Consider the following 11,770-nt stretch of genomic DNA (forward strand, 5'->3'; position numbering starts at 1 on the left):
GTTGCCACAACATGAGGAACTGTATTAAAGGGTCGTGGCATTAGGAAGGTTGAGAACCACTGCCCTAAGGTGTTAGCCTGTATGTAAGCCTAAAGGTGCTCTAACTTCTTTGAAGCTCCTCTTGAAGAGTGGCCCATTTGGCTTTTCAAACAATAAAGTGGGATCTCTGGGACCCATTAGGAGTGGCACAAGTTGTTATAAATCATGGGTCCCAAGAGAATATACCCTGAAGATCAGTCTGAATTGATTACTAGATTCTCCCCTATTTTTATGGAGGTTCAGAAAGACTTTAACAATAAAATGTAGATATGAGTGAGGTCAAGGTGTTACCACACAGAGACTGGCCTGTAGTGTGTGGGCTCTTAACTTGTATAGGAAATATTTCAGATCATGAGTCTATGTGATTTTGAGAGTATGTTTATGAAAGCTGGGGACAGTGAAACAAAGGAAGGACGTAGGACAGAAGAAACAGCAGGAGAGAGCCTAGGCGGTGCTCTGCTTTGGCTCTCTAGAATTGTTATAGGAAAGAAGTGAGCTTAGGTTGGGTTGCTTTGGCTCACTGGGAAGTCAGAGAAAAGAGGGCCTTGGAAATAGGATCAGGGGGTTAACCTGGGACGAGCGGCCACTGCCCACTGCTCTTCTGCTTGCAAGTCTCCTGGGGCCATTAGAGTTTAGGAGGAAGTAAAAAGTTCATGCCCAGAAAGGGGCATGGGAGTGCTCTAGAGTGAGCCATACTGAATCTTTGTCCTGAGGAGTTTTATCTTGTTTTTTCCCCCTGCAAGTGAGAATCTTAGGGGAGGGTTTTAGCAGAATATTTATCAGTTTTCCAGGTGCGTTTTTAATATGCTGGTGTATCAAAATGAGTGTATAGGGGAGTGTTTGGATTATTCTTTGGTCTGTTTTACTGTTTTAGTTTTATCTTGGGCCTGTCTGGCTCTAATGGGGTTTTTGTTATCTGTTACCCCAACTTTCTTTGTCCTTAGGTTTAGCTGACACAAATGGCATTGATTGAGTCTTTGTTCTCTATTTCCAAGACAAGGATGATTTAAGCTCTGTATTCTCTGGTTAGGGAGGGGAGGTATAAACCATTGGCTCTCAAGTGTCCTTGGTTAGGGGAGATAAGGTCTTGCTATTTACTAGCTGGCTGAAAGTTGTTCAAATTGGCTTGTTGAATTTTCTTGTCTGTTTCCCTATTCCACTTGCCCAGGGATTTTCCTTGCTTCTTACTATTTTTCCACAAAGGATTAAAGAATACCTGCTCGGGTGGGTGCTCAGGTCATTGACCTTCCCTCACAGGTTGGGAAGGACCAATTAATAAGGGTCCTTATTATTGGAAGTTGGGGGCAAAGTACTTCCATGGAGGCAGGGAGGGGTAAAAAGAATAGAGACCAAAGGAAGAAAAAGAGAATCCACAGAAAAGTAGGAATGGTGGGTAGGAGAAATGGCTTGATCACATGGTGCGTTCAGGTGAGGACAGAGTCCTGAGATTAGATGGTAAAAGAGACAGTCTTTAAGAGACTGTACAGTTTGAGGTAGACTGATGATATTTTATTTTCAGCCTCCTCATACCAGCAAAATAAACTGACCATTGATGAGAACAGATCTTAGAGCACTGAGATTTGAGGGCACCTTGTAAATAGACAGGCTTAGGGAAATTCCAAGCGTCCCAAATGGACCATTGGGGTTGTAAGTTGTCCTCAGTAAAATCTTGGCATTTTTTGGAGATAATAATATGAATTTTCACCTTAGCGGTGAAGCATATATTGGTGAGGATTCTGAACACCCTTGAAAAGTGGGTTGAAAGTTTCCCATAATACTAAGTTTAAACAATAGGTTGCAACAAAACCAAACCAAGAGATGGCTCTAGGCCAGTGGTTCTCAACCTTCCTAATGCCGCGACCCTTTAATATAGTTCCTCATGTTGTGGTGACCCCCAATTTCATTGTTACAAATTGAACATAATTAAAGCATAGTGATTAATCACAAAAACAATATGTAATTATATATGTGTTTTCCGATGGTTTTAGGAGACCCCTGTGAAAGGGTCATTCGACCCCCAAAGGGGTCACGACCCACAGGTTGAGAACCGTTGCTCTAGGCAGTTCCTTACAAAGCTAAAAATAGTCTTCCCATAGGATCCTTCAGTCACATTCCTTAGTATTTACCAGAATGAGCTGAAAACTTATGTCCTGAAATAAAAGAGTGCATGAGTGTCTAGAGCAGGTTTATTCACAATTGCAAAATTCAAAGCAAACAAAATGCCATTTAGTAGGTAAGTGGATAAGTAAATTGTGGTATATCCATATAATAGAGTATTACTCACTAACAAAAAAGAAATAAGCTATCAAGCCATGAAAAGACAAGAGGAACCTGAAATGAGTATTGCTAAGGGAACGAGGATATCTTAAAAGACTATACACCAGTCCTAGCTTGTTTGGCTCAGAGCATAGAGCAGTGGCTATGGACTGAAGGGTCTCAGATTCAATTCCAGTAAAGGACTTGCTTGCAGGCTTGATCTCCTGCCCCCATCGGAGACAACCAGTCGATGTGTTTCTTTCACATCAATGTTTTGTTTTGTTTGTTTGTTCCTCTCTCTCCCCTTCCCTTCCACACTCTCTAAAAAAATCAATGAAAAAAATATCCTTGGGTGAGGATTAATTTTAAAAAAACTTTTTTTCCTTATAGACCAATGATTTCAAATGAGTGGGTACTTCATTTTTCATAGATGCTATAAGAAAAGCTAAAACACGGAAACTTTAGGAACTGTGCAAGTACTTATTAATTATTCTACTAATATATAAGAACAAATATGTACGCAGAGAATCCTATGTATCCTATGCAATTTGTCTCATTTTTAAAAATATGTTTTTAGCCTTAGCTGGTTTTGCTCAGTGGATAGAGCGTCAGACTGAGGACTGAAGGGTCCCGGGTTGGGTTGCGGTCAAGGACACATGTCCGGGTTGCGGGCTCCATCCCGTCAGGGGTATAGGGGAGGCAGCCGATCAATGATTCTATCTTATCACTGATGTTTCTATCTCTCTCTTCCTCTCTGAAATCAAGAAAAATGTATATTAAAAATATGTTTTTATGTATATTAGAGAGAGGAAGGGAGAGGAGAAAGAAACATCCTGATCGGTTGCCACCTGCATGCCCGTGACTGGGGATCAGTCCACAACCGGGGCATGTGACCTTGACGGAATCCAACCCCCGACCCTTCAGTCCTCAGGCCGACTCTCTAGAGCCACTGAGTCACCCCGCTACCAGGGACCAAGCCCGCAGCCCGGGCTTGTGCCCTGACCGGGAATCGCACTGGTGACCTCTCGGTTCCCGGGTCTACGATCAACCACTGAACACCGCGCTTGGGCTCATTTAATCTTAGAAGAACACTATGAGAGAGAAGGCAAACAATTAATAAATACTAGAACGGGAGCCTAATTTGCATTCCAAACTCAGAGTTCTACCATAACATGAAAGCGGAATCGGGAAGAATCAGTTATTTTTAATTTCGTCAGCTGAAACAATGAACGGCAGATAAATCTCGCGATACTATGGAAACTACTACTCCCGGCATGCCACGCCGCTTCTGTACATGAGCCTATGCCTGTAGGTCTGGAGGACCCGGCATGCCTCGAGGCGCGAAAGGCCACCTGGGCATCGTAGTTCTCCTGGACGCCTAGCGGTACTGCCGTGCCAGCGCGGCGGCGGCGGCTGCGGCTTTCCGTGTCAGCCTGCGGTTCCGTGTGGGCGAGCTGAGGCGGAGGAAGGGCGTGAACTGGAAGTGGGTGAGTTGGCGCGGTCTACGCGGTAAAGGCAGGTGGCACCTCGGCACAGGGCTGAGTCAAGTAAATGGACTCGTGTGGTTGCCTCTCCGGAGACACCGTTATCGTTGCGCCCGCAACAGCAGGGTGGGGAGAAGCCGGAGCCCGGCCCTAGCCTAGCGCCCGCTCTCGCCCTCAGCGCCCGCCGCCATCTCCACCATGCAGTCCCGGGAAGACGCCCCGCGCTCCCGCCGCCTCGCCAGTCCCCGCGGTGGGAAGCGGCCCAAGAGGATTCACAAGCCCACGGTTTCGGCCTTCTTCACGGGCCCGGAGGAGCTGAAGGACGCGGCCCACTCTGCAGCCCTGCTGGCTCAGCTCAAGTCCTTCTATGACTCTCGGCTGCTGTGTGATGTGACCATCGAGGTGGTGACGCCTGGCAGTGGGCCTGGCACGGGCCGCCTTTTCTCCTGCAACCGGAACGTGCTGGCTGCCGCCTGCCCCTACTTCAAGAGCATGTTCACCGGCGGCATGTACGAGAGCCAGCAGGCGAACGTGACCATGCATGACGTGGATGCCGAGTCCTTTGAGGTGCTGGTCGAATACTGCTACACCGGTCGCGTGTCGCTGAGTGAGGCCAACGTGGAACGCCTTTACGCGGCCTCCGACATGTTGCAGCTCGAGTACGTGCGGGAAGCCTGTGCTTCCTTCCTAGCCCGCCGCCTGGACCTGGCTAACTGCACCGCCATCCTCAAGTTCGCCGATGCCTTCGGCCATCGCAAGCTGCGCTCGCAGGCCCAGTCCTTCATAGCCCACAACTTCAAGCAGCTCAGCCAGATGGGTCCGATTCGGGAGGAGACTCTGGCAGATCTGACCCTGGCCCAGCTGCTGGCTGTCCTGCGCCTGGATTGTCTAAACATAGAGCACGAGCAGACAGTGTGTCACGTTGCCATGCAGTGGTTGGAGGCGGCTCCCAAGGAGCGGGGTCCCAGCGCTGTGGAAGTCTTCAAGTGTGTCCGCTGGACGCACTTCGCTGATGAAGATCAGGATTACCTGAAAGGGCTGCTAACCAACACCACTGTGAAGAAGTACTGTCTGGACCTTATTGAAGGGGCTCTGCAGATGCGATATGGTGACATGATGTACAAGTCTGTGGTGCCAAAGCCAGACGGCGGCAGCAGCAGCAGCTCTGCTGTATACGCAGCAGAAAATCCACCCCAGAGGTTGGGTGCGTGTGCCAAGAAGATGGTGATTTTCTTTGGTCACCCTAGAGATCCCTTTCTGTGCTGTGACCCCTATTCCGGGGATATTTACAAAGTGCCCTCACCTTTGACCTGCCTTGCTCACACTAGAACTGTAACCACCTTAGCCGTCTGTATCTCTCCGGACCATGACATCTATCTAGCTGCCCAGCCCAGGAAAGACCTCTGGGTGTATAAACCAGCCCAGAATAGTTGGCAGCAACTTGCAGATCGCTTGCTCTGTCGTGAGGGCATGGATGTGGCCTACCTCAATGGCTACATTTACATCTTGGGTGGGCGAGACCCTATTACTGGACTTAAATTGAAGGAAGTGGAATGCTACAGTGTTCAGAGGAACCAGTGGGCACTGGTGGCTCCACTACCCCATTCTTTTATCTCCTTTGACCTAATGGTAATTCAGAACTACCTTTATGCTCTCAACAGTAAGCGCATGTTCTGCTATGATCCTAACCACAATATGTGGCTGAAGTGTGTTTCTCTTAAGCGCCATGACTTTCAGGAAGCCTGTGTCTTCAATGATGAGATCTATTGTATCTGTGACATCCCAGTCATGAAGGTCTACAATCCAGTCAGAGGAGAATGGAGGCAGATTAATAATATTCCTTTGGTGTCAGAGACCAGCAACTACCGGATCATCAATCATGACCAAAAACTGTTGCTGATTACCTCACGCACCCCACAATGGAAAAAGAACCGAGTGACTGTGTATGAGTATGACATTAGTGGAGACCAGTGGATTAATATTGGTACCACATTGGGCCTCTTCCAATTTGATTCCAACTTTTTCTGCCTCTCAGCTCGTGTTTATCCTTCCTGTCTTGAGCCTGGTCAGAGTTTCCTCACTGAGGAAGAGGAAATACCAAGTGAATCTAGTACTGAATGGGATTTAGGTGGATTCAGTGAGCTAGATTCTGAGTCAGGAAGTTCAAGTTCTTTATCTGATGATGATTTGTGGGTACAGGTAGCACCTCAGTGAAATGCACAGGATCAGCAGGGTTTGTTATAGATAGGTTGAAACACTAAGGTATTTTTATTGCTTTGGAAAGTATCTAAAAGATAGACCCTTTCCCTTTACTGAAAAAAAGTTGATTAATTTCAGGTTTTCTTTAGAAAGGGTATTATTTGAAATACTAATGTAATTTAAGCACTCCAAAAATAAACCTATTTAATAATTTACTGTTCTAAAAATCCAATATTGTTTGGTTATTTAATATGTCTATATTTGACTATGATAATTTTGCCTTCCATTCTGTTTAGTGCCACAAGTACAGTAACTGGAATTTTAATTTTTTAAAATAGCTGGATAGGGATTACTAGATAGGGTTTTGAAAGCATATATTTTTCTTCAGAACAGTGTAGTAGAATTCCAAAACTTTAAACTAGTATGTTTATACAACATGTGTTCTAACTTAAATATAATCTGCTAAATTTTAGTTATTTCCTCCCCTTTCATGAAGGAAAAAGATGCATATATGTTTAATGTGACTGAATGATTATTTATAATGTGAAGGAATGTAATACTGTACAGAATGGCCATAAGCTCACTGGTATAAAAACAACAAAAAACCCCCACAGGATTCTACTGTTGGAAAAGAAATTCCAGTTTTAAATTTGTAATATAAAATGTGTATTTGCAAATAGTGACCAAGTTTCCATCTAAAAAGAATTCCATTCTAGCAGTGTCACTAATCATCTACAAAACTTAAAAAACAAACAAAAACAAAACCCTAGTAACTTGCTTTGTAGGTTCATGTGTTTTATCTATACTTGGTACATGCTTCATTGATTCAGAGGAACAATCCTTTTGTCCATTGGATGTGATTGTGTAAACTTTTATTCATTGTCTTAAAAAGTTATTGTGATTCTTAAAATATTTTGACTGTATAGTTTTGGTGTTCAGCTTACAAGATTTGTCAGCAAGATTTGATTATTCTTTACTGTTTTGTGAGGTAATATTGGTTTTGAAAATATGTATAAGCTAAGGACAGTATTTTATTGATTAGTAGTTACTGTATCTATCAACTATAAAATAAAGTGCCGGCAAAGAACTTTAAAACTTTAAGTTTTAAGTATAGAATTGTTTTGTGTAGCACTGAAATATTGTCAGTTTTGTAAGTCACTAAATGTTATTAGTAGCTTAAAGGTATTTTTGTATTAAAAGTTTACAGTTAAATAACATACGTGGATGATGGCTTTTGGGGCCAGTAGTGAAAGTATATTCATCTAAAATATTTCCCTAAGCAGTGGAATATATGGTTATTTTATTAGGGTATTTGTATCTGTTCTGAGTTTCTCTGTGAATTAATGCTTTAGTCTTTGTTTCTGTCACTATGTAAGGAAAAGTCCAGAAGTAGACTAAATCACATAAAACTGACATTGTTAAATACCAGAAAATATAAATGCTTACCTCTTAAGATGTACTAGATATTGTTGTCATTATTCATAATAAATGACCAGATGCTTATAGTGTATACAATTACCTATACCCAATTAGCATTAGCTTCCTAAATCTTTATTTAATAACATGCTAATTCCTATTTGCTAGTGACAGAATGCTAACATTTCATACACCGTGGCAGAATACTAAGGCATGTGCTCTCTCAGGTGGGAAACAGAATTTTTGAATGATATACTATCATATGAAAATAAAGAGAGGGAGACAGGCAAGTTTTTAAAAAAAAGTATTCGGAGGCATTTTTATGGGCCATTTGAAGATTTTGCAGAACATTCCTGTTTATTTTTGATGAAATAAGATGCTTGTCTTAGCAGTATGTGTTCCTTCAAAAGGTCAGTTATACTCAGTTGCCTAAGGCTAGATTTTGTTCCATTTGATATCAGGGTTGTTCTAAGCACTGTACTTAACACAAAGCCCTTTCTCGGTAGTTCTTTTTTTTCCAACTTTTTCTTCACCAGTGACTTCTTTTGATAGCTTTCTGTTTTTTCATGTTGAAAAAGGACAATGGATAATTCATCCAAATTATTCATATAGTTTATATAAGACAAATTCTCCAGGTTGCCATTTTCAACCTTTCAGTTAAAGCCTAAGCTAAATGGTAGTAATATCTTTGTTTACAAAGAGGTTTTCTTAGGAAGAATTTTAGTTTCGTGATATATGTGTGAATTAGGGAATAGATGTTAATCATTATTTTATAGGTAAGTGATTTGTATGTGATTAGTAACAAATAAAACTGGTATTAAATCCCAGACTTTCTGACTTTTTAATTCGGTGTTTCTGCTGAATGTATGCAACACTTGCTTGTGCAGTGAATGACATAACTAGCAGTGTTGAAATCCCTTTTTGATAGAAAAGCATCCTTGCCTCAGTTTTCCAATTAATCATCACATCTTTTAGCAAATTCTCGATATAATGTTGTTTGCAGGATTGCTATTTATAAGATTTAGAGTAACCGTAATTATTTTTTTATCTGTTCCCATAATCTGAAAAGCTCAAAGAGTCCAAATTTTTGCAAGTTCTTTTTAGTTAAAATAATAAATGGCATTATGGTTCCAAAAGGATGAAGTAGAAATTAATTTAGCAATAAGCTTGTCTATATATGGATTAGAGATTAAAATCAAATAGCTCTTTTTATCATTTTTAATTGAGCTGGAATTAAAAAATTATCTGTACCTGATCTTGTTCAGAATATGGGAATAGCTTTTTTTTTTTTTTTAATCACTTGGGGATATCCATTTATCTTTAGAGAAAGGGTGGAAGGGAAGGAGGGAGTGAGGGAGGGAGAGAAAGAGAGAGAGAGAAATACATCAACTGGTTGCCTCCTGCCCATGCCCTGTCCGGGGCCGGGGATAGGACCTGCAACTGAGGTACATGTTCTTGACTGGGAATAGAACCCACTACCGTTGGGTCCACAGGCTGACACTCTAACCACTGAGCTAAACCAGCCAGGGCTCTGGGGAAAGCTTTTGATCCATTCCCCCAAAGGCATATATTCATAATTTTATATTTTCAATTATTTATGACACTTTTGAAGCTCATCAGACTCAAGGTAAGAGCACTTGTGACAGTCTCTTCTTCCCATACCTGTTTAAAAACTTCTACATACTTTTCATTATTCTAATTAACTTTAAAGGAACATTTATTTAGTAAATTTGATAAAGCAGGATAGTATTAAGAGGCAGAATTTATAGAAAATGTGACTACCACTAGAATCCCAAGGGAATTAATGTTATTTCTTGAACCTAGAGGGTTTAATAATCAATTTAATAATAATATAAAAGTCAATTTAGCCCTGACCGGTTTGGCTCAGTGGATAGAGCATCGGCCTGCGGACTGAAGGGTCCCAGGTTCGATTCCGGTCAAGGGCATGTACTTGGTTGCGGGCACATCCCCGGTGGGGAGTGTGCTGGAGGCAGCTGATCGATGTTTCTCTCTCATCGATGTTTCTAACTCTCTATCCCTCTCCCTTCCTCTCTGTAAAAAATCAATATATTTTTTAAAAAATCAGTTTAATAAAAATATAAAAAATTTATAATAACAAAACAAAAGATCCTGTTCACAAAAGCTGCCAAACCTCAGAATACCATGGAAGCAATAGGTTTCATGCAGAATAGGGAGAAGGACCACCTCCTTGACTCTGAAGCAGTTGTCGCCTGGGTCTGTTTCATCAAACTTCCATTCCTCACATCTTTAACTTTGGAGACTCAATGTGGTCCTAGGCACAGGAAGAGTGGGGAACAGATGTTTTGTATAACATTTCATCTATATCTGAAATATATTTTCTCTTAAAACAACCTACCATGTGTGGTGTCACCTATCTCTAATGGAGTCAAACTTTTACATTCTTACTTCCAAAGCTAAAATTGCTGCTTACAGCCACCATATCTCAATTAAGAATATTATTTTGGGATACACTTTGTTAATTCTGGGAACAGTTCAAAAGGACTTACTGTAAATTTCAGGCAAAGTATTTCTTCCAAAACAGATGTGTTTTTGCCTTAAAGAAAGAGTACAGCCAGGACTCTCAGTTGTAAGCAATATTACCTTAATTTAGATTTTAAGAAAGTAAAATGAATTTTTTGCCCATTGTAACTGAAAAAATCCAGCAATGGCACTCATTCCAGGCACAGCCTGAACTAGAATCTCAGTGACTTCAGGGATTTCTTTATACAGGGAAGATACCACAGATGCTTTCTCTCACCTTATACATTAGTTAGGATTCAGGTATGGTTATATATACAGAGGCCCTGTAGTTGTTTTAATAAGACAGATTTTCCTGATAGAAAAATTCAATCCATTATGTTGACTGATCTAGAAAGTCATCTGAGACCAGGCTTTTCCTGTTTTCCTGTTATGCTATCCTCAGAGTGTTGTCCTGGTCTACATGGTGCAAGCTGGTTCCCCATCATGTTCATATTCCAGTCATCAAGAATAGGAGAGGGCATGACACTTCCCTATAAGGGAAGTTGTACACATCACTTCCAGTCACGTGACATTGGTCAAATCTTAACTACAATGGACACACCTTGTTGCAAAAGTGCACGGGAGGCACAGTTTTATTTTGAGTCAACATGTATAAAGTTAAAATTCAGGAATTTCTTCTTTTAGAATAGGGGAGAAAGACTATTAGGTTAAATAGCAACATGACATTGCTATTTAACCATGTGTCAGGCCAAATTTTATCACATGGCAGCCAAAATGATAACACCATCTCAGGGGTTATTGCAGTTGACACAACATACACCAGGCTTCCCACCATGGAAAGACTTCTGGAGCTCCCTGGGCTCCTGCTGTTGCGCTGTACAGAAAAGGCAAGGGCAGTTGATCTTGTTTTGATTAAATAACAAAACTAATTGCATACTGGTACCTTAGATCGTGAGCCAAAGTCTAGTCTTGTCATTATATCATGGAATGTTCCAAGATTTTTAAAAAATTGACTTCAGAGTGGAAGGGAGAGGGAGAGAGAGGTAGAAACATCAATGATGAGAGAATCATTGAGCAGCTACCTCCTGCATGCCTCCCAGGGGGGGTTGAGCCCACAACCCCGGCATTGGCCCTGACCTGGAATCAAACCGTGATTTCCTTGTTCATAGGTTGACGCTCAACCACTGAGCCATGCCAGCTGGGCGACAAGGTTTTTAATATATACTATGACTGGGTTCTTCTCCACAGTCTATATATATACTGCTTATTTAGTGTCATAGTCCCATTACTTTCTTTTCTGTATGGCCTTCTAACATGCTGGAATTACTCAGTTTATCGATTTGTTTGCTCTTTATTATTTGTCTCCTGCACTAACTCCATCATGGAGGGAGGTACCACATCTGTCTTTTCCACAGGTTCTAACATAGTGCCAGGCACAGCAGAGGCGTTTGATGAATATTTGTTGAACAAAGAAATAAATGTATTTGGTGCTTGCTTGCACTTATATGAGAAGCCACTGCATTTAGAGCTCTCATCATCCTGTCAATTTTCCAGCTTTGAAAGAGAGCTATTATTAAACTCTTTTGCTTGGTTGTCATAGCAACCCTGTGGTCTCCTGAGCTACAGGTTATTTCTAATGGGCACATTCTGCCAGATTACCAAACACTCAGTGTTTTCAATTATGGGATAATGATGATTTTATAAATCACATTTCTCGAAGTATACATTTCTCTATCTTTTATAAAGATGTAAAATTAGAAAGTAAATATATTCAAATCAATGCAAGCTAGGGGAAATAAAGAGGTATGACACACATCTCTGTTTTCAACCCTTATATATTCCTTCAAGTTCCAACCTTCTCATAAGCACCTGTG

At 41.4% G+C, this 11,770-nt stretch overlaps 2 protein-coding genes across 2 annotated transcripts in view; both read left to right on the top strand.

Annotated features, from left to right (window-relative positions):
• LOC132228402 (kelch repeat and BTB domain-containing protein 7) overlaps positions 1-8,221 on the top strand; it is a 77,981-nt gene extending 69,760 nt beyond the window's left edge. The window contains exon 2 of the mRNA XM_059684744.1: positions 8,075-8,221. The gene's annotated coding sequence lies outside the window, so the exon portion shown is untranslated. The remainder of the gene's footprint in view (positions 1-8,074) is intronic.
• LOC132228403 (kelch repeat and BTB domain-containing protein 6) lies at positions 3,670-8,221 on the top strand. Its single transcript, XM_059684746.1, has one exon. The coding sequence runs from the start codon at positions 3,978-3,980 to the stop codon at positions 5,991-5,993; it is 2,016 nt and encodes a 671-aa protein (XP_059540729.1). The 5' UTR covers positions 3,670-3,977; the 3' UTR covers positions 5,994-8,221.
• Positions 8,222-11,770: the final 3,549 nt, after the last annotated feature.

This window comes from Myotis daubentonii, chromosome 2, assembly GCF_963259705.1.
Source record: "Myotis daubentonii chromosome 2, mMyoDau2.1, whole genome shotgun sequence".
Classification (NCBI taxonomy): domain Eukaryota; kingdom Metazoa; phylum Chordata; class Mammalia; order Chiroptera; family Vespertilionidae; genus Myotis; species Myotis daubentonii.

What these genes read in the sequence shown, in the direction of transcription:
- LOC132228403 (XM_059684746.1), top strand. Translation starts at nt 3,978, where the DNA reads ATGCAGTCCCGGGAAGACGCCCCGCGCTCCCGCCGCCTCGCCAGTCCC.